This window comes from Xiphophorus maculatus, chromosome 24 (genome assembly GCF_002775205.1).
Source record: "Xiphophorus maculatus strain JP 163 A chromosome 24, X_maculatus-5.0-male, whole genome shotgun sequence".
NCBI lineage: Eukaryota > Metazoa > Chordata > Actinopteri > Cyprinodontiformes > Poeciliidae > Xiphophorus > Xiphophorus maculatus.
Genome location: NC_036466.1, coordinates 13,626,721 through 13,647,479, shown reverse-complemented (window position 1 = coordinate 13,647,479; position 20,759 = coordinate 13,626,721). Strand labels below are relative to the sequence as shown.

General features: G+C 45.6%; 3 protein-coding genes across 5 annotated transcripts in view; 2 read left to right on the top strand and 1 right to left on the bottom strand.

The window, feature by feature from the left end:
• Positions 1-4,258, top strand: part of LOC102234732 (kalirin-like) — a 35,490-nt gene extending 31,232 nt beyond the window's left edge. For both annotated transcript variants that reach the window (XM_023329653.1, XM_023329652.1), the window contains exon 57: positions 71-4,258. In XM_023329653.1, coding sequence (XP_023185421.1) covers positions 71-256 — 186 coding nt within the window. In that variant the 3' untranslated portion in view covers positions 257-4,258. The remainder of the gene's footprint in view (positions 1-70) is intronic.
• Positions 4,259-4,543: 285 nt separating this feature from the next.
• LOC102234994 (beta,beta-carotene 15,15'-dioxygenase-like) lies at positions 4,544-10,710 on the top strand. Its single transcript, XM_005813432.2, has 11 exons — positions 4,544-5,126; positions 6,736-6,864; positions 7,135-7,264; positions 7,910-8,057; positions 8,121-8,268; positions 8,601-8,821; positions 8,953-9,219; positions 9,290-9,395; positions 9,466-9,560; positions 9,964-10,075; positions 10,148-10,710. Exons 1-11 carry the CDS (start codon positions 5,063-5,065, stop codon positions 10,300-10,302), a joined length of 1,575 nt encoding a protein of 524 aa, XP_005813489.1. The 5' UTR covers positions 4,544-5,062; the 3' UTR covers positions 10,303-10,710.
• A 944-nt stretch (positions 10,711-11,654) lies between these two features.
• On the bottom strand, positions 11,655-20,461 carry eif5b (eukaryotic translation initiation factor 5B). 2 transcript variants are annotated; one of them, XM_023329674.1, is made up of 27 exons: positions 20,353-20,461; positions 19,051-19,167; positions 18,918-18,981; positions 18,683-18,841; positions 18,104-18,566; positions 17,906-18,033; positions 17,755-17,832; positions 17,498-17,648; positions 17,174-17,266; positions 17,016-17,102; positions 16,887-16,946; positions 16,771-16,794; positions 15,959-16,242; positions 15,304-15,411; positions 15,094-15,204; positions 14,942-15,009; positions 14,655-14,796; positions 14,452-14,583; positions 14,175-14,357; positions 13,934-14,095; positions 13,603-13,734; positions 13,404-13,535; positions 13,260-13,336; positions 13,019-13,183; positions 12,501-12,639; positions 12,268-12,429; positions 11,655-12,192 (listed from the first exon to the last, which is right to left on the bottom strand). In XM_023329674.1, the coding sequence occupies exons 1-27, from the start codon at positions 20,385-20,387 to the stop codon at positions 12,085-12,087; spliced, it is 3,564 nt and encodes a 1,187-aa protein (XP_023185442.1). In that variant the 5' UTR covers positions 20,388-20,461; the 3' UTR covers positions 11,655-12,084. The 2 variants fall into 2 exon arrangements, with proteins under 2 accessions (XP_023185442.1, XP_023185443.1); XM_023329675.1 differs by lacking the exon at positions 16,771-16,794.
• Positions 20,462-20,759: the final 298 nt, after the last annotated feature.

Here is a 20,759-nt window from a genome sequence, read left to right as displayed (position 1 = left end):
CTGGGTTGCTTCTGCTGCTCCGACGGTTCCCCTCAGTCAGACTGGACTTAAACCCGACTCGTCCCTGCAGGAGCTGGTTCTGGTGGTGCAGGACTTCCTGGCGGTTCGGGAAGACGAGATCACAGTGTACCGAGGAGAGAAGGTCCAGATCCTGTCGTCCAATCAGCAGGGTCAGAGCCTGGTGTACCGGCCGGCCAACACAGAATCGCCTGCTGCCGAGGGATGGGTGCCACGGAGCGTGCTTAACACACCCTGATACACACACACACACACACTGACTGAGGTCAGAGTCGGGTTTACGCTTAACACACACACATCCCTACACACACACACACACCTGCCCCCTGCAGGCCAACAGGGTGAACAGCACTGAGGGAAATCCAGAGAGAAACTGAAGAAGAATAATGATGATCAGCTGCTGACCACAAACTCTGATTGGATCAGGACAAAAATCAATAAAGCTATCAATACAGTTATCAGATGAGTTATGTTCACATGTGCCTTAGTTACGACTTTATTTGGATTAATGTAATGTTGAAGGATTTATTTCTGCTTTTTCTTCCTTTTGTATGTTAGACTTTATTTACTGAACTTTCTTTCACTGATATCGATATTAAATTCCAACCAATATTTTACCAAATTTAAGAAAAAAATAAATTAACTCTGCAATGTTTTACTTAGGAGGAAAAATCAGTTTCATTAACTTATTTCATCTTTATTAAGTTTTAGATGATATCCAGCCTCTTCTGGATTAAACCAATTTAAACTAATAATCCGGCTCTTAAGCGTCTAATTGGACTTTATCACCATAAATCAAAGGAAAGAGGAGTTCATTTGCATAATTCAGTCTTAAATCTTTACTGGTACAGAGTTGACATCATCGTCCTTCAGGCTCCTGGTGACAGTTCCCACACACACACACACACACACACGCCCAACACACACACACTCCCAGCAGCGGCTAATGCTAGCCTCTCTCCTGGTGCTTCATCTCGTCCAATCAGATGCTGCCGTCAGCCTGGCAGCAGCCAATCACACTCCCTCAAACTGTTTACTGCGGGTCGGCGGGAGGAAGGCCTCACCCGGCTGGGCGGGGCTACAGGAAGCTGCCGTTGCCTGGCAACCAGAGACAGTATTTAAGAAAAAATAAAAGCCTCCAGAAGAAGGAGGCGTGAAGACCCGTCAGCCAATCAGAACTGAGCTGTCAGTTCTGATTGTCACGTTTATAGTGTGTATAAAGACTGAGGACACACACACACACACACACACACACACACCCTGCTACGATGAAGATTACCGACATGATAATTATGAGATTTAGATTCGGATTTTCTCCTCCGTCCAGAGGAAACAAGAGAAACTGTCATTAATATCAGTGTGTGTGTGAGAGTGTGTGTGCTTGTGACGCCGTCCTCTGCGTGTGTGTGAGAGAAAAAAAGAGAGAGAGAATGTGTGTGTGTTTTTCCACAGAAAGTCGCGGTGTCCCGCTGTAGCGTAGCCATGATGACTTGTGTTTACGGTGACGCCATTTTTACTTCGATTACTTTTGATTTTGGAGGGTTTTTTTTTTTTTGTGGACTGCCTGCAGCGACGGTTGCCTCGGCAACGGCCTGTTTGGATATTCTGATTATGCATCGCTCGTTTCTGTAAATAGACCAGAAGTCCAGAAAAGCAACTCCACACGCCGTGGACGTCATCCGTCTCTCATCCGCAGCAACCCTCCACACACACACGCCTGTCTGTCCCCGTCCTCCTGTCTGTCCCCGTCCCTCAACCCGTCCACGTCCCCATCTCTGGGTTTCTCTGGTGCCATTCTCAGACAACACCCCGGTCCTTAAGGAGCTCTGCAGGTCGCTTGGCATGAAACAAGCGCACAGTCCCCGGTTTAAGGTGGAACACCCTGTTGTGAAGGGTTTAAGGTAGAATGCTTGGTTGTTTCCAGTCTATTTTAATTCGGCTCCTGTCCCTCATCTCATTGGTTCCTCTGCAGTTACAGATTATTACCTCCAAAGCTTACAGGACACTTTCCAGAGCGAATAAATTATCTTTCAATTAAACGTTAATTGCAGACAAAACTAGCAACATCTTCCATTTTTGCTGCTAAATTATTGACTAAAATGACTTATTGACTTATTCAGGTTCTTCAATCAGCAGATTGGTGCTACATGCTATTCTAGTCACTCAACATGTCAGTGCTAACTGCTACATGTTAGCATTAAGAGGCTATTTTATGTGAGCATAGCTTCACTGCTAGGCTAGCTCCTTTTAGCACAACCAAACAGTGTCTTTTCCAGATTTTGAAGCAGAAATGAACCCAGTGGGTCAAAAGAAACAGAAATCAAGGATTACCTTTTATAACTTCCATTTCTGGAACTTGCATTGTTGGTTTAAACGCTTACAGGTCAGGAGAAAGTTAAAAGTGCTTGGTCATCGTTTTAAAACAGTCGGGTAACCGTTCAGTATATTTCAGTAATGAAACCTCAAAGTTACGTTTGTGGAAAGTAACTTCTAATTTCACAGTAGCCTCTAAATCTTGGGAAAGAATTAACTGCTGCTGAGCATTTTAATGAACTGCAATGGTAGAAAGTTGTAGTTTATATTCAGTGTTGAGGTGGTTCTGTTTGATCCATCAGAGGATCTGAAGGGAGAATTCGACCTTGCTTCAAGGGCGTTCAGGCAGAGTTAAAATAGACTTGAAAAAGACTGACGTCTCGCCACGACCAGCTCCAGGCTGCAGTTTATCACATTCCAGCGGCTGCAACAACACCACGACTTTTATGCAACAGAAAAACTGTCAAATAAACCAACGAATCCAACAGAATCTGCTTGGATCGCACCGATAATCTACGACTTTATCATGACACAGGAAACATGAGATCAGCCAACAGCTCTTCTTTACGACGTCCTTTCAAAGCTTTTAGTTTAAATGTAAAAATTAACGACTAGAAACCAAGATTTTCAGTGACTGGTTGATGCTGTCATGTGATGCACTTCAATGTGATTCAATGCTGAGTTCAAGTTCTGTAGGAGCTGTCGTAATTATCAGTTTTACCTAAAAACATGCTGCTGGAGTTAAAAAAAACAAAAACCAATCCAATCAGACAGTAAGCAAACCAACCCTAAACGTCTCTGATCCCACACAACCTGAACTCTGGTTTTAACGAGGAACTGAAACTAACAGACGCCTCTTTGTTGCCTGTTCTGAAATAGAGAATGATTTTGTGTTTTTATGTCGGTGTCAAGACTGTTGATGCAAAAATATTAAAACAATAGGAGCCCAAACCAGACAAACACTTTCCTCACAGCAGCTGAACTCGGAGTGCATGAAGGGCTGAGGGCGGGACGCAGCGCAGAGAACCTGGCAACCCAACTTCTACTAATCCAACTAAACTGGTGTCAAACGTCTGAGCAGCAACAATATTTAAGATATAAATAAATGTTTCCAGAGGTCGTGAAAGGTCAACCAGCCCTTGCAGTTTCTTCAAATCTAACTAAGCTGGTGTCAAATGTCTATGCAGCAAAAGTTTTGGTTTGTGCTGCTTTTGCAAACAAATGTTTTTGCTGCACAAATGTAGCCAAATCGATCAACACCAAATTTGTGTGACCTGGTTGACCTGTGACCTCTGATGATCTCTGCTCACATTTACAAAATCAACTCGGCTACATTTGTACTGCAAAAATATTAATTTGTGCTGCTTTTGCTTTGAAGTCATTGATGATAACCTTTGTAAACTCTTAATAATATCTTTAAATGCTGGCGACACAAACGTTTGACAGTTTAGTCAGATTTGAAGGAGAGTTGGTGGTCAGCGTGGCTCGACGGCGGCTGCAGCAGTGGCTGCAGCAGCGGCTGCAGCACCCTGAGGAGAGCTGGTGCACTATGAAGAGTTGAGATGGAAACTGGTTCAGGACTGGACCAAGGGCTCTCCAGACGGCTCCATTAAACATTGCACAATATTAACAGTGAAGGTGGAAACGCTGCGCTAAGACAGAAGGGAGCGCGTTCTGAACAGAGACTGGTGGAAGATAGCACATTATGAAAGGTTAAAGGTTAAAGGCCTTTAGTTTACGGTGAGAGGTGAAACTGGGAAGCGGCGAACCGGAGGGCGAAGGGTGCTGTTTGAGACCTCGCCTTGTTGCCGCCTGGCAAACTCAACTAACCAATCAAACAGTGTTATTTGTACAGAACTAACAGCTGCTAACTGACTGCTAACAGCTCTCTGTTGTTGTTTGTAATAAACTTCATTTTTCATCCAAACCACCAGCGTCTGCTGCTCTGATTTAAGTTGCTCTGATTGTCTGCTTTCTAAATGTTTGAAGAAACCAAAACGTTGTCTGCAAAAATCAGAGCCGAATGCGACTGAAGAACTGGGATAAAGTTCCTCTACAGCGAAAATATCTGGAGGAATTAATATTTAACCCTAAATCAGTGTGAAAACAGTCGGAAGTGCAATCTTGTTGAAGTGATGCATGCTGGGATAAGATCCGATAGGAGCGGCTGTAAACCAATTCAACCAGTCGGGTTCAAAGCCGGACGCAGAAGCACAACTTTAACCCTGAAAACGCTGGAAGGACGTAGCGCTAGCTAACCCTTTCCCCGGTCGCCACGGAAACAGGCCAGCAGTGTAATTAAGGACACCGGAGATTTTTCACTGCAGTTTATATAATGAATTCATCCTGATATCAGTTAGAGCCTGCTGTACAGTTTTACAGTGTTATTCCTAATTTAGATAAGAGATAACAGGTGTGATAACGACAGCTGGACTTTCTCACTTCCAGGTCCAAATATTAATCCATCAGATTAATAATCCAGCTGGACTGATCCAGAATCATTCAGTCCTGTTGGTTTTCCAGATATTTAGTGTTTTTTCACAGTTTCTGACGATTAGAGGTTGGTTAGAGAAACCTGAGTGTTACGATGGAAATCTGACCAAAGTCCAGTCCGGTCCGGCCCGGTCCGCTTACGCAACGCTACGAAGTCCTGGAGCGGATCACGTGGACTGGAGCCGGCTTAAAGGAGGCAGGATCCACAGCGGCGCCGGCCACTCTGCAGGACCGCAGCATGCAGGATATCATCGCCAGGAACGGGCTGGAGACCCCAGAGCCGCTGAAGGCTGAGGTCAAAGGTCAGTGGCTCTACAACAAGCTGGGTCTGCTTGGTGAACGTGTTAAACAACAGAACCGTTTATTTATGGCTCTGGGAGCCGCTTATCCAGCTCCAGTCAGTTCTGACAGTTTTAGATTTATTCATTGACATAAAATGTAAAGCTGCAGTTTGTAACTTTTATTAAATATATTTTTTACATATTTATTAAAACTAATATGAGACAGATCAGTGAGTAGATTAATCTCCTGCTGTTGCCGTCTGAAGAAATGCCCCGCTAACAACCAATCAGAGCCAGGAGGCGGGTCTTAGCACTGTTAATCAATCATGGGTACACGCTGCTAAATGTGCTAATGATGGAGAAACAACTTAATGTTTATCTGCCATCATCGGTGGCTATGCTAACTAGCCTTACCATTTACAGCAGGATCTGCTAGCTGCAGCGTATCAGAGAGCCAATAGGAAGTGATTGGCAGCACTAAGACCCGCCCCCTGGCTCTGATTGGTTGTTTCTAGCTAGCAGTGGGAGAAACAAGAGGAGATGGATTTTCTGTGACAGATTATCTCTCATTTTATCACAACAGTTTCAATAAATATGTAAAAAACATTTTTTATATATTACAGCTTTAATATCACCCTTCATATTCATTGATAATGTCTGAAAATCCTTTTACCAACGCATCTAAATCCCGATCAATGAGATTAGAAAAAGGATTACAACACAATAATCTGAGATGAATTCCTTTACAGGATTAGATTTAGCAGCATGACATCACTTCCTGTTTTGTTGTTCAGTTTACAGCCAGAGGGAATCAAAAGTTAGTAAAAGTTATTTTCAGGTTCAGTTTGGCTGCTAAATGTTTATTGGAAAACTTAGAGCAAATTAATAACTAATGAAAACTTATGTATTGATTTGAGATCAGATAAATAATTATCTACTGATTTTAATCAGCAGATTGTTGAAGTTGTTGTTAACTGGTTTAGTAATTGATTAATTTTCAAGTTGAGAATACAGATAAAAACGTTAATTTACTGAAAAACTGAACTTTAATGGAGCCAAAACTGAACAATAAATATAAATATTTAAGACAAAAACATTCTTAGTTTTAAATCTGTAAAGTTTTAATGTCGCTGCCTCTATGTTCAGATTCTAGAAATAAATCTTTATAACTTTTTATGTCTAACAACTGAAATTCATGTTGTATTTTATGCAATGATGTGTTTTAATTTTTTTTTAAAACAGGAGTTTAATTGTTAGCATTTTTATGTATTTGAATAATGTATTAAAAAAAGCCTAAGTAGGTAAATGAAAAATATAAAGTACCTGACAAATTTTATTTCATTAATAGTTACAATAATCAATACTGATCAAATCGCTATTTCAAAAAAGTGTAATTTATATCGCAGTAATATTATATTTTACAATTTATTGCTCCTATCTGTGAACAGTGGAGAGTATAGAAACATTTATTTTCCTTCAGTTGTTCATCATTAGTTTTAGTTTATCAAGACGATAAAATAAAATTCTCAATAAAACCAAACGCTGGATCAAAACACTCCAAAAGTTTGTAGAAAAACAGCATCTTGGTAATTAATGAAAGTGTTGTGTGTGTGTGACCTTTGACCTCCAGGGTCGGTGCCGCCGTGGCTCCAGGGCACTCTGGTGCGGAACGGACCCGGACTTTTCTCAGTGGGGAAATCGGAGTACAACCACTGGTTTGACGGCCTGTCGCTGATCCACAGCTTCACCTTCCACAACGGTCAGCAGGGGGCGCCACTGAGACCAACCAACCTATCGATCAATCAACCAATCGATCAACCAATCGTGATTATTTGTCTGGCTCATTTCAGCAACAAGCCAAAAGTGACAAACTTTCCTTCATCATCAATACACATTAAATTACTCCAGTTATTCCTTTAAATAAAGCAGCTCTTTGTTTAAGGGAATCAATGTTTCGGCTGTTTTGCAGTTTTCTGGACGTTTGTCCCAGGTTTCAGCTTGATTTTTATTGGCTCCGCACCGTTTTCAGGGGAGGTGACGTACCGGAGCAAATACCTGAAGAGCGACACCTACAGGAGGAACGTGAAGGCCGATCGGATCGTCGTGTCCGAGTTCGGCACCATGGTTTACCCCGACCCCTGCAAGAACATCTTCGCCAGGTAAAAACACCAAAACATCTTCGCCAGGTAAACAGCAAGAGCATCTAAATGTGTTGATGAAACCCAACAGGCTGTTAAAACATTAAACAGATGTCCCTCCAGGATTTTGTGATTGTTTTTGTGGCTTTTGTAGTCGAAGTCACAGATTTTGTGGAGCTAATTTAGAAATATTTGTATGAAATCTTTGCGATATTTGTGCTAAAGTATAAAGTTAAATGTAATTGTTTATTACTCTCTGTATCGATCACGGACTATAACCTGACAGCAAGTAAAGCTGAGGCAGCAGTTTGTATTAAACTCAACGTTTGAGAAATTGAGAAAAAAAAAGTGTTGATTTTATGTATTTCTGAAAAACTGGAGCAACTTTTTGATGTAATTTGGAGTTTAGAGGGCCACATAAAAAGCTACAGCGGGCCAGATTTGGCCCCCGAGCCTTAAGTTTGGCATACTGCTCCCATTAGATCCCAGCATTAGTTTCAGGTTGTTTTTGAGTTAACAGACCACAACAGAAAACCTGAAAGTCTTTTCAGGACATTCAGGATTTTACGAGACTTTAAAAGCCTCGTAAAGCTGGATTAAATAATTCTAGATCATCATTAAACCAAAAACTATCCTCAATATTTCCTCTGTAAACCTCGTCACCAGGACAATGACACATTTCCGCAACATCATCCCCGATTTCACAGACAACAACCTAATCAACATCATCCGCTACGGTCAGGACTACTACGCCTCCTCTGAGGTCAACTACATCAACCAGGTCGACCCGTTGACCCTGGAGACGGTGGGCCGGGTGAGTCTATACGCCCTAAAGTTCTTTGACTCGTCTCACAGGACTGACACGCATCGTTTCCAGACCAACTATAGGAACCACATTGCTCTGAACCTGGCAACCGCTCACCCTCACTATGACAAGGAGGGCAACACCTACAACATGGGAACCGCCATCATCGGTCTCGGACGGCCCAAATACATCATCTTCAAAGTGCCAGCAAACGCCTCAGGTATTAGAGTAAACATCGCTTTTCTTGGCCAACATGTTCGTATCCGAGTCAGATACAGCTAATGGATTTATGACGCCGCAATCTAAGAGCGTGTTTCAGATGATTTGGCACTAGGACAAAAACCAGAGTTATCCAAGGTTTTAACTAGGAGCCATAAACATTAATTAGCATGACGTGACTGACTGCTTGTAGACAGTTGTGAACTTTGGTTGCATTGTTTAAAAGGATCAAAGCATCATGACCGTTTAGACCCATCATTACCATTTGCTCATCAGAAATGAAAAAATACCTTGTGAATAAGTTTGGTTTCTGTATTTTTCTGTCCGTTTCAGATAAAGACCCCAAGAAACCGGCTCTGAGAAAGGTTCAGCAGATCTGCTCCGTTCCTTTCCGATCCACTCTGTATCCGAGCTACTTCCACAGCTTCGGCATGACGGACAACTACATCGTGTTCGTGGAGCAACCCTTCAAACTGGACATAGTGAAACTGGCAACCGCCTACTTCAGAGGGGTCAACTGGGGGAGCTGCCTCAAATTTGATGAGAAAGACAGTGTAAGTCCAGTTCCTGTTAGGTTTACTCAAACAGATTAGCATGAATGAAGCACGGCGTAGCCTCAAGGTTTGATAAAGACACTTTCCTCTTTAGTTCACAACGTTTTACTGAGGTAACTTCCCCGTTTCAGACGTTCTTTCACGTCATCAACATAAAGACGGGAAAGGTTAAATCTCTTCACTACCGAACCGATGCTCTGGTGGTTTTCCATCACATCAACGCCTACGAGGACGACGACCACGTCGTGTTCGACATCATCGCCTACAATGACAGCAACCTGTACGACATGTTCTACCTCCACAACATGACCAAGGAAACGGACAACTTCATCCAGACCAACAAGGAGTTCTCCCCGCCGGTCTGCCAGAGATTCGTCCTGCCGCTGAACGTCCACAAGGTAGAACCAGGCTGAGGTCACAGCCACCGAGTCTGTTCCAGTCCATGACCATCACCTGCGTGTCCTGCAGGATTCTCCCAAAGGAACCAACCTCGTGACTCTGACGGACACGACAGCGCAGGCGGTGATGCAGGACGACGGATCCATCTACTGCAAACCCGATATCATCTTTGAAGGTTTGGTGTTTTTGATGTGGAGGAGAAACGATGAGATCCACTGGATCTAACGAGTCTGACTGCTCTGCAGGGATGGAGCTGCCGGGGATTAACTACAACTTCAACGCCAGGAAGTACCGCTACTTCTACGGCTCCAGGCTGGAGTGGTCACCTCACCCCAACAAGGTACACCCATACCTTCAACTCGTCTGTTCTACATAGTCTGTATTTTTAACAATTAATCATCTTGAATTTTATTAAAAACAATAAATTACACACAAAAACTATTAACACCATAAAAATATTAATAGTTATAGATGTATTGATATGCTGACGATGTGACCCTTCTTACCAAATTTTTGCCAATTTTTCTAAATTAATCTAGTTGAATGAATTATTTGTGTGTATATGATGAAAATGTTCCTGTATTTTGAATATGTTGCTCATAACGGTAAGATTTTATAAATTAGAAAATATTTCTAAGCATTACCAACAAACCAGAACCACGTAGAAAACATTAAAACGGCTGAAAATAACCGGCTCAGCCTCCTAAAAACTCACCATCTGCTTGAAAACCTCCCACCAACAGATCGCCAAGGTCGACATCGTCACCAAGACGCACATCGAGTGGCATCAGGAGAACTGCTACCCGTCAGAGCCGGTGTTCGTCGCCTCTCCGGGCGCAGAGGAGGAAGACGATGGTGAGAGAAAATCGTAAAAACGGATCGAAGGAGAATTTTTTCTCTCCATTTCTAATCGTTTTGTTTCTGCAGGAGTCATCCTGTCATCCATCGTTTCCTCAGATCCAAGCGTTTCTCCGTTCCTGCTCATCCTGAACGCCAAAACGTTTGAGGAGGTCGGCCGGGCCTCCATCCCGGTCCCGGTCCACATTGACCTTCACGGACTCTTCATTCCCGCCAAATCATAAAAACGTTTGGTTTTAAAGCAGATGGATACTATTGAAATGAAAATGAAAGGTTTTTTCTTGTTTTCATTTTGTACCCAAATCTGACTGATTTTACTCCGATTTAGTCATAAAGCAACTTCTAGAGTCATATTTCTATAAAGTGTTTACCAAAATGAAACAAGCTTCAAAATCAGAGTGTTTATTTGAAAAGTTAAATTTAGTACTTAAAAACATAACTTCAGATATTGAGTTTTGTATTTTCAAATCCAGTGTAAAATAGTTAAATCTGTTTTTTGTCGGTTTCTTTTGTTTCCTATATTTAAATTCTGTGTTAAGTTTTCTGCATAACATGAATATCTTAGATATTTTAAGATACATTAATTTGTAAAACAGTATCTGAGATAATAAACTAAGTGATATTGATCTTGAGTTCTGCTTCAGCTTCACCAGTTTGTACTGGGAACCAATAAGATTCTGAACTGGACCTGGATGAGCTAAGCGTCAGTACCTGATGGAGTCCTGTCGTGATTATTTGCCACCAGCAGAGGGCGCTCCACCACATGATGTCAAACCGCTTCTTCAGGAAAACACAAACAAAAGACAAGAGTTAAAAATTGTAATCATATTTTAGACCAAATGTCAGATATTCTGAATGGAACAAAGGAAACAAAACATTAAAACACAAATTTCACTTAAAATAGAGTCAAACTTTCTCCTCAGTACTTACATTTAATTCCATGTTTTCCAAATGTGGACTTTATAAATTTATTTCCCTGCTGATCCATAAATTTTAACTCAACACCATTTGTTTCCAGTCGGCTGTTGACCTGAGGGAGGAAGGTGTTTTATACATTTAAACTAAAAACATTTGAGCATAAAAAATGTTGTAGATGTTTTTGTGGTTAAAGTTTTGGAATCAGAAGCTGAACTGTAACAAATACAGGACAAACTTAATTTAACAATCAGAACATACAGAAAACTAAATCAACTGAAATCAAAGAGGCGACAGGAAAAACAGATTCTACTGATTTGTTTGAGTTAATAAAAGCAGGTTAAAGACATTTAATCTTTCTGCACAATTCATTATTTTTCCAGCCAAATGCATCAGGATGGAGGCCGACGTGAAATAAAGAGCAGTTTGATGAATAATTGGAAATATTTGTAAAACCTGGACGACAGGAGAAAATCGAAGCAACGCCTCGCAGACAGGAGGAACTAAACCGACCAAAACAGAACCAGAATCTCATCCCAGCATCTGGTTTTACTGTCGTCCAATAAAATGACAGAATATCATATAAACGGTATTAAATATGCTAACCACAGGTTGTAAAATGTTTCTGGGTTTTTATAAAGTATTTTGACTGAAATTAATCGTCGTTCTGCAGCTTTTATTAGAATCATGGGAATTTATTACATCAGCAGTTGCAGCAAAAACAGTTTAAAATCTTCTGCTTCCCCGCCTTCCAACATGGCCGCCAAGACAAACAGACGTCAGCGTGTCAGAGTCTGAGCCGTTCACCGCCTCCGTCCGGAGCTCCAGGCTGCTGGGAAAGGGGGCGGAGCCTGGGGCAGGAAGTGGCGGCAGCACATCAAAGAGCGAGGGCCAAGAGGAAGATGATGATGCTGAAGAACAGGCACGTTGGAGTGAGTCTAGGCTATCGCTGTCACACAGTGAGGAGCCGCTGTCCACAGAGACACGCCGCTCCGCTCCGCCGCGCCGCCGCTCCGACTGCAGGAAGCGTCTGATTGGTTGGCTGGCTGGTTGGTGTTTCTGTGGCTCCGCTCCGGTTGGTCCGGTCCGGTTCAGATGATCTCAAAGGTTTTCTTCAGCTCCATGATGAGCTGCCAGTCCGATTTCTGCATCTCGTCTCTGAACCAGTTCTTCAGGGCGTCGATGGACGCCCGCGTGATCTGCACCCATACAGAGCAGCCGTTGTTATGGCAACAGAAAGAATAAGCCCCTCGTCCCCATGGGCGTGTCCTCACCTTGCTGACGATGACGTCAGTGGCTTCAAAATGGCGGCCGTACATCTTGGGCGACTCCCCGGGGATGGGCTCAATCTTCACGCAGATCTCCTGGCCTTTCTTCGCCGTGTCCACCGACTTGTGGTTCATCTCAATGCTGGTTACCACGCCGATCTCCACGAACTGCAACGCCCAGCACCGTGGTTACACAACGCAAACAAAACAGCGCCAACGGTTACACCGGTGCCTCTCACCCCTTTGCTGGGCACGCAGAGCGGCGTCCCCTGCTTCAGAAGCCCCGCCTCCACCGACACGCCCATCACGATGGGATCTCTGGAGTTGAAGATGAACTGAGGAAGAACGCGGAGCTTCACCGGGAACACGGCGATGTGCCTGGGCAGAAACACCGTGAACATGGGGGCGTCAACCCAGACTCACTGCATTAGGCTCTAAAGGTCAAAGGTTACTGGAGACTGCAGACTTTAAGACACTTTAAAGGGTTTTGAGGTCTGGATGAAACTGATCACAACCCACCAAACCTGCTGTGTATCGATGTACAGTCAATAAAAACATGGAGTCCAAATACACAGACCTGGAATCACCATGACAACAGGAGGTAATTATAAACTGATAATTACTTCAAGCTTTTTGGATTTAGTTTGTTCTGAAATCTAGTTTTTTGGGTTATTGTGATGAAATCGTGACAACACTGCCCTCCTGTGGTTAGAACATGAACTGTATTTCTATTATCTGTGTCGGTGAGTTTTCCTACTTGAACTCTTCCTGTTTGGACTTCTTGTAGTCCTCTCTGTACTTGGTGAAGGCGTCAAACAGGTGGTAGATGATCTCAGCAGAGAAGATGCGGACGCCCAGACTGTCGGCCATCTCCTGGCTCTCCCTCTCCACCTTCACGTCAAACGCCAGGATGACAGCGTACCTGCGGATGGACGGACAACCGGCCGTCAGACGGCGCCTGGAGACGGGTCAACGTACCAGCAGGGGGCGCCACGTACTGTAGGTCGTGCTCCAGCATGGTGGACGCCTTCATCACGTCCTTTTTATGCACAGGGCCGATGTTGATGCCTGCGTACTGGAAGAGAGGCGTGGTCAGCTGGAGGTGACTTCCTGTTGGAGGTGTCAGGGGGGCAGTTACTCACCGGGACCTTGGAGGTCCGGAGGAACTCCAGCAGCGCCTCCAGGGAGCCCAGCGTGGAGGCCTGGACGTACACACCCTTCTCCTCCAGCTTGATGGAGCTCAGCGTCTGCTTCAGCTCCTTCACCAGCTCATCCTGACCACCAGACGTTAGCCGTTAGCGGTTAGCCACAACACAACGCAGCGGAAAACAACAGCAATACCTTCAAGACGGGGACCTCGTCGTCCCTGTGGGCCACCAGCAGGGGGAGCCCTGCCAGCGTCTTCTCCAGGTCTTTACCTAGAACCTTCACTCCCTGAGCCGTCGACACTTCCTTGTGCTTCTCATACTGACTCTGGACAACAACAACCAAACAATGAGAGCAAATTATTTATGATTCATGACATCTCAGCCATGAGAGGAATTAAAAGAAACATCTCAGCCATGAGAGGAATTAAAAGAAACATCAACATTTTTGACCCAAAACTGAATCAAACCGGAAAAAAATAGGAAAACAAATGATAATAAATCAGGTTGTAGTTTGTCTTGCTGACCTTGACCCTCAGCTCCTTGAGCGGCGGCGGCAGCAGCAGGCCCCTGATCTGCGTGACGATGGGCCCCTCCACCCCGGGGACGATGATGGTCTCTCCCTCCCGCAGGCGGCCGTTGATCAGGATGACGTCGATGGTGGTTCCCATGCCGGGCAGCGCCTTCACCTGGACACACACAGACACACCGCCGTCATGACGACGATGATGATGGAGGCAGAGGGGGCGGGGCCAGGCGCCGGCTCACCTCCATGACCTGCGCCCGCAGCTCGTCGCAGTGCGCCAGGCGGCGGGCCAGCATGCTCTGGGTGAGCTCCACCAGCAGGGCGATCAGGTTCCCCATGCCGTCGCCGCTGTGGGCCGACGTGGGAACCAGAGACACGAACGTCCGCGGGTCTTTGTTCTCGAAGAACAGCGCCGCGTTCAGACTCTGGGGACAGACAGGAAGCAGTCAGTCTGGGAGGGACAGGAAGTAGAGCTGTGATTGGCTGATGGGAGCAGAGCTGTGATTGGCTGCTCATCACCTGCTGAGCAAACTCCACGATGATGGCCTTGGTCCTCTCGTCAAACTCGTCCTTGGTGTTCTTCTTCTGCTTCTTCAGCGTGGCGACCACGTCCGTATCAGGACTCTTCTTCCAGTCGTAGAGCCGGTCGATCTGATCAGAGCACACAGAGTCAGACGAGGAGAGGAAGAGGACGAGGAAGAGGACAAGGAGGAGCAAGAGACCTTGTTGAGGGCCACGATGAAGGGACACTTCTTCTCCTTCAGCAGGTTGATGGACTCGATGGTCTGAGGCTCCAAGCCGTGCATGATGTCCACCACCAGGATGGCGATGTCACACAGAGAGCTGCCTCTGTTCCTCAGGTTACTGCAGGGACACAGAGACACTCAGGACACTGGGGACAGGCAGAGGACAGGCAAGGGACAGGGACATGCTGGGGACAGGCAGAGGACAGGCAGAGGACAGGCTGGGGACAGGGAGAGGCTGTGGACAGGCAGAGGACAGGCTGTACCTGAAGGACTCGTGTCCTGGGGTGTCGATGATCAGCATACCGGGGATCTTGATGTTCTCCCTGTCAAACTACACACAGACACACACACACACACACAGAGCTCAACAAGCTGCAAACCATCACTGAATCCAGCATGGAGTGAGCGGTCGTACATTTTTAACCATCTTGGTCTGCTCCTCGATGGTCTCCTTGGGGACGTTGGTGGCTCCGATCTGCTGGGTGATTCCTCCGGCCTCGCCGTCCTGGACGTGTGTGTGACGCAGCTGCACACAAAAAACACAAAAACAATAAAACCACTAAAACAATAAAACTTCTGCCTCCAAACAGGGAGGGACACCACCAGCAGGGGGCAGCAGCGTCACCTTGTCCAGGATCTTTGTCTTCCCTGTGTCCACGTGTCCCAGCACACACACCACTGGCGCTCGGAGCCGGTCCGGGTCCGTGTTCTTCAGGTTCTCCGCTCGTCGTTTCTGTTCCCAAAGATAGGCCAAACTCAGACGAGCTCTCACTACGCTCACTTTTCCCACAGTACAATTCAAACAATTTCAAGGTAAGTTTTCTAACTTTTCCAGCACCAAAACAACACAAATTAACTAAAATAGACGGTTTAAATTCACAGTTATATCATATAATTTATTACTGTTAATATTAATATCTTGTGGTAATATTACACATCCTACAGGAGGACAAGGAAACTAAAAGATAAAACATTTGAAATGTCTCTCACACTTGACTCGTCTGAAGAAGTTAAAAATAAATTTCTAAAAAATATCACAAAGTTTTCTGGCATTTAGCAAATAGAAATAATTTTGTTGATTCTAACTAACGTAAAATAATAAAAGTTACATCTGATTTAACTTCAGACAGATGGAAAACAATTTTGTATTATCTGTAAATATTTGGTTTGAACTGTGGATGTTTCAGACATTTAGGCTTTTAAAAACTTCATCACCAAACCGTGAAACGCCCGACAGAAACTCCAGCACCGTAGGAACACTGACTGCTGCTGGAGCTCACCTCTATCCTCTTCCTGGCTCGGTCATACAGCCGCTCCTCCTTCGTCCTGCCATCATCATCGTCGCTCTCGCTGCTCTCCTCTTCGCTCGCCGCTCTCCTCTTCCCGTGACTCACTGGCGCGCTCTCTTTCTCCACCTCAGCTTCCTCCTCGCTTTCCTCCTCCTCCTCTTCTTCATCCTCCTCGTCGTCCTCCTCATCTTCCTCTTCCTCCTCCTCCTCGCTGGCAGCCGGCTGACGAGGAGCCGGCGTCTCCTCTTTGACCTCGATGTGAACTTTCTTCAGCTCTGGTGAACAATCGCCACACGGATCAAACAGTCGGGTAAAAAAACTGAACCAAGATGGCCGACATCAACAAAACAAACCAAACATGCTTTACACTCTACAGCTAAATAAATACTACTCTACCTTAAAAATACTAACTACAATAACAGAGAAAATCTAGGAATTAAAAATAAATTATAGAAAATATTAAATAACTATAAATAATAATGACTTAAAATAAAGCTAAAGATTAAGCTTAAATAAAATTGTTTCAAAAAAATATAATAAATTTCAAAGACTGAATGTAGCTGCAAGTGAAAAAAAATTAAATAAAAATAAAACGAGTTATTTAAAAAAAAATTAATTTAACTAAAAAAGAAAACAGAAAAAAAATATAAAAGTTTAAGATGAGATCAGATGAACAGTGTAAGGAAGGAGCTGTGATGCGGTCAGTAATAAACCGTCAGGCTGTTAGAGGATTTAATCTCTAGTTTAAGGAATCAAACGCACACCGAGCAGCGGCCTAGTCAAAGCACCACAAGGAGAAGTACCTGCTGCTCGTCTTCTCTTTCTCTCTGTTTGTTCATGAATAAAAGGAAGAAACGGATCAGCTGCTGCTCTCCCTTACAGCAGGAAGCAGTGACCTCTGACCTCAGTGACCTCTCACCTTTCTCCTCGTCGCTGGCCATGGCCTCCCAGTCGTCCAGGTCGGCGTCCGCCTTCGCCTCTGCACAGAAACATCAGTGGTTAGCGGCTGCTTGGCCTCCACCCGCCGCCCTCCGCCCGCTCCACCCACCTGGCACTGCAGCCGGCGGCTTGCTCTCCGTCTCCATGGCAACGGGCTCCGGGGTCTCCGAGACTGGCGACGTGACCTCCGATGTTTCTGACAGAACAAAACAAGATTTAGAGGAAGACGAGGAAAAAGAGGATGAAGAGGAGGAAGAGGAAGAGTACCTTCAGGTGATTGGACGTTGGGTTTCTTCTTCCTCTTGTCTCCATAAAATGGTTTCTTCTTTGGCACGCTGTCTTTGGATGGCACCTCAACGCCTGAACACACCAATCAGAAACCACTGAGGAGGAGAGGCCACGCCCCCTCAAACTGACCACGCCCCCTACGAGAGGCCCCTTCAGACTTACATTCACCATGAAGATATGAGAGGAAAGAAAACTGCTGACATGACTCATGATTCTTCTGTATTGGAATCGGCCGATACTAAACCTCAGATATTGGAAGTGATAAAAGTGGATCTGTGAATCCCTCTGGCCCCGCCCCCTCACCCTGCGCCTGCAGCAGCTTGAGCGTGGCCTCGGCTCTCGCCCGCGCCTCCCGCTGGGCCTTGGTCAGCAGCTTGCCCTCCTTCTTCAGACGCTCCTTCCTCTCCTTCTCCTTCTGCTTCTTCTTCTCCCTGCGCTCCTGCTCCAGCCGCTCCTGCAGGGTGAGTTGAGGTGAGTTGGGGTGAATTGGGGGTGAGTTGGGGTGAGTTGGGGGTGAGCGAGCAGCGCTGTTTGCAGCAGTAGAAGAAGACGCTGCCTACCTGCTCCTGCCTCTGCTTCTCCAGCTCCTCCAGCCTCCTCAGCCGCTCCTCCTCCTCCCTTCGCGCCCGCTCCTCCTCCTGCAGACAGTCACAGTCAGACTGCAGCCTCAGCAGGACTACGTTTCCCAGCATGCCCCAGTCAGCCTCCCACCTCCTTCATCTTGGCCAGCGCCTCCTGCATGGCCTTCACCGTGGCCTTGCTGGGACCCTTCTTCTTCTCCTCCTTCTCTCCCTTCTTCTTCTTCTTGTCCTTCTTCTTCTTGTCTCCTTCGTTCTCGTCTGCAGAAGAAGAACACAAAGTCATCGCTTTGCTTCCAGACAGATAAACACTCACCTGATGACATCATACCTTCTGCTGCTGGTTCTTCCTGCTCCTCCACAGCTGCTGCCTCTGTCATCTTCTTCTCTGGTTCTGGTTTGGACTCCACGGTGGCCTCCTTCTCCTTCATCTTCTTCTGCTTCATCCTCTCTTCCTCTTTCTTCTTCTTGTCCCTCTCCTTCTTCTCTGCCTTCTTCTGCGCCGCCGTTTTCATCTTGAAGCCGCCCGCCTCGTCCTCCTGCTCCTCCTCACCATCACTCTCCGCCTTCGCCCCCTTCCCTTTGCTCTTCTTCTTCTTCTCTCTCCTGGAGCTCACCTCCTCGTCGTCAGACTCCTCCTCCTTCCCTCCGTCTCCCTTTGGCTCCGCCTCCTTGGGCTCCTCATCATCAGACACAGACTGTCTCTTCCCTCCTTTCTTCCCAGCCTTGGCCTTCAGCCGGGAGCGGGAGGAGCTGTCGTCGTCGGAGTCGGAGGGCGGCGCGGCGGGAGGCGCCTGCAGAAACAACAACAAATAACCAATAAATGAGGATTTATCTATGAAAGGTCAAAGTTGAAGTCCAGACGTTATGATGCTAATGCCATCAGATAAACACGTGAACGTTTCCTCGCCTTGTTCTTCTCCTTCTGCTCTCCGTTCTTATCTCCATCAACATGGCCTTCCTCCTCCTCATCCTCAGGACTCGCTCCTCCTTTCTTCCCCTTCCTGGTTTTCTTCTTCTCTGGTCTGGGAGGCTCTGGAGCGTCTACTTCTTCTGGGGTTTCTGCTTTCTGCAGCAGGAGAGAGGCAGTGAATGTGAAGAGGTTGGCGGTGCGTTCAGGTGCATTCCGGTGCGTTCAGGTGTACCTTGGCCTTTCCTCCCTGAGCCTCCAGGGAAAGCTCCTCCAGCTCCTTCAGGATGTCGTCCTCACTATAGAGAGAGAGAAGAGTCAGAGCGCTGCAGCAGAGGGAAGAGGAAGACTGGCTGATGGTGGCCTACTCAAAGTCCTCTCTCTTGGCTGCTTTCTTCTTCTTCTTCCCTTTCTGCTCTTTGGAGGCGCCGGCTCCCTCAATCTCTGCAGCCAGAGCGTCGATGTCCACGCCGTCATCTTTGGCACTGGTCACACACACACATACCATTAGAAACACACACACACACACACCATGAGGTCAGGTGACCAGAGCTGCTGCTGACTCGTCAGTCTCGTTGTGACCCAGCTCCCTGAACTCAGCCTCACTTTGTTCTGTGTTCAGGGCTAACCGTTAGGAGAGCCACGTTTTGACCACCTGCAGCAGGAACTCATATCCAACATGAAAAACTCAAGTTTTACATTTCTAGAATGGTTTACGCTCCAGTGGTTTGATTCTCCGAGCAAAGAGGAACACAGTCTGTCCAACCGGTTGCTGCCTGAAATTAGTTGACTAAACATTTAACTAATTGTAAATAAGCAATAAATCAATTAATCACATGATAAATTACAATGAGTTCAATTTTTTATTTTTGCATGATTTACTGTTTTTCTCTTTCAAAGTGTGGATGATAAAACTCTTCAGTCTGGTTCTTTGGTCTTTTTTTAAGGATAATTTTGTTTCCAAAGATTTTATAATTCATTTTTAAATGATAATTTAAAATGTCTTCTAGTTACAGTGTTACATATTCATCAGAATTTAAAGTCCACTGATCTTTGAGGATGTATTATAGCATTATTATCCCATTACCATTATTATTCATTATTATTATCATTATTACTAGATGAACAGTTGGCTGAACTCGCAGCACACCTGTCTCAGCAGACTCAGGTGTGCGGCAGGTGTCCTTCTTCCCTCAGGTAACGGTTCCAACACACCTCTCGCCCGGTGAACGAGTCTCCAGGTAATCTCACCTGGGTAACAGTAAGAGCAGCTGGTCGCCTCTTTAAACTGGAGTGCGGCTGGTGGCAGCTGTTTACAGCCAGGACTGTGTCGGAGCTAACGCGGCTAGCCGCCATAGATTCTGACGGTAAGCCCCAACCTGCGGCCTGGAGCCCGGCTCAGGGTTACGCCACTCAGAGATAGTTCACCACAGCCCCGGTGGTTGTGTAATTAATCCTAACCCACTTCCAGACTGTTAGCAGCCTCACCTGAACTCACACACCTACAATGACTCGTGGTTAGCATCTGTTAGCATCACTTAGCCGATAAGCTAACGGTTCAAACAGCGGGGTACAGGCCCGTTTCAGGGATTTAAGACGACGGGGAAGTTCTCTCTGCCCGGTCCCAGCCTGGACAGATGTTTATGGACAGCAGGACATGTCATCCCTACCTGTCCTCTCCAGATTTCTTCTGTTTCTTCCCCATGGTGCCGCTGTGCTTCAGATGAAACTTGGCTCTCTACTGGCCGACGAACACGACGGCTCACATTGGACAAAGATTATATATTGAGAACACAATGGGAGATATCTCACTCTGCTTTTAAAAACTTAATCTTAGTAAGGTTTAACAGCGCATTTCGTAAAGAAATGTGTCAACGTATTTTTTACATTTATAATACAGGTTTACAATATTAATTAAAATAACAGTTAAAGTAAACGAGTGAATTAATTTAATATTTTCTTGACCCAACGTTAGAGTGACACATCTTCATTTTAGCTCCTCCTGGTGGACACATGGCTTGGAGATGAACTGCTGCGCATGCGCTTTTTTGTATTTACGTCTTTCTTTTTCAAAACA

Coding starts and splice junctions, on each gene's coding strand:
- LOC102234994 (XM_005813432.2), top strand. CDS start 5,063: ATGCAGGATATCATCGCCAGGAACGGGCTGGAGACCCCAGAGCCGCTG. Junction 6,865..7,134: donor CAGCTTCACCTTCCACAACG/GTCAGCAGGGGG, acceptor CACCGTTTTCAG/GGGAGGTGACGTACCGGAGC. Junction 8,269..8,600: donor AGTGCCAGCAAACGCCTCAG/GTATTAGAGTAA, acceptor TGTCCGTTTCAG/ATAAAGACCCCAAGAAACCG.
- eif5b (XM_023329674.1), bottom strand. CDS start 20,387: ATGGGGAAGAAACAGAAGAAATCTGGAGAGGACAG. Junction 18,982..19,050: donor GCCAAGAGAGAGGACTTTGA/GTAGGCCACCAT, acceptor CTCTCTCTATAG/TGAGGACGACATCCTGAAGG. Junction 13,735..13,933: donor TCAAGGAGCTGAGGGTCAAG/GTCAGCAAGACA, acceptor GTTGTTGTCCAG/AGTCAGTATGAGAAGCACAA.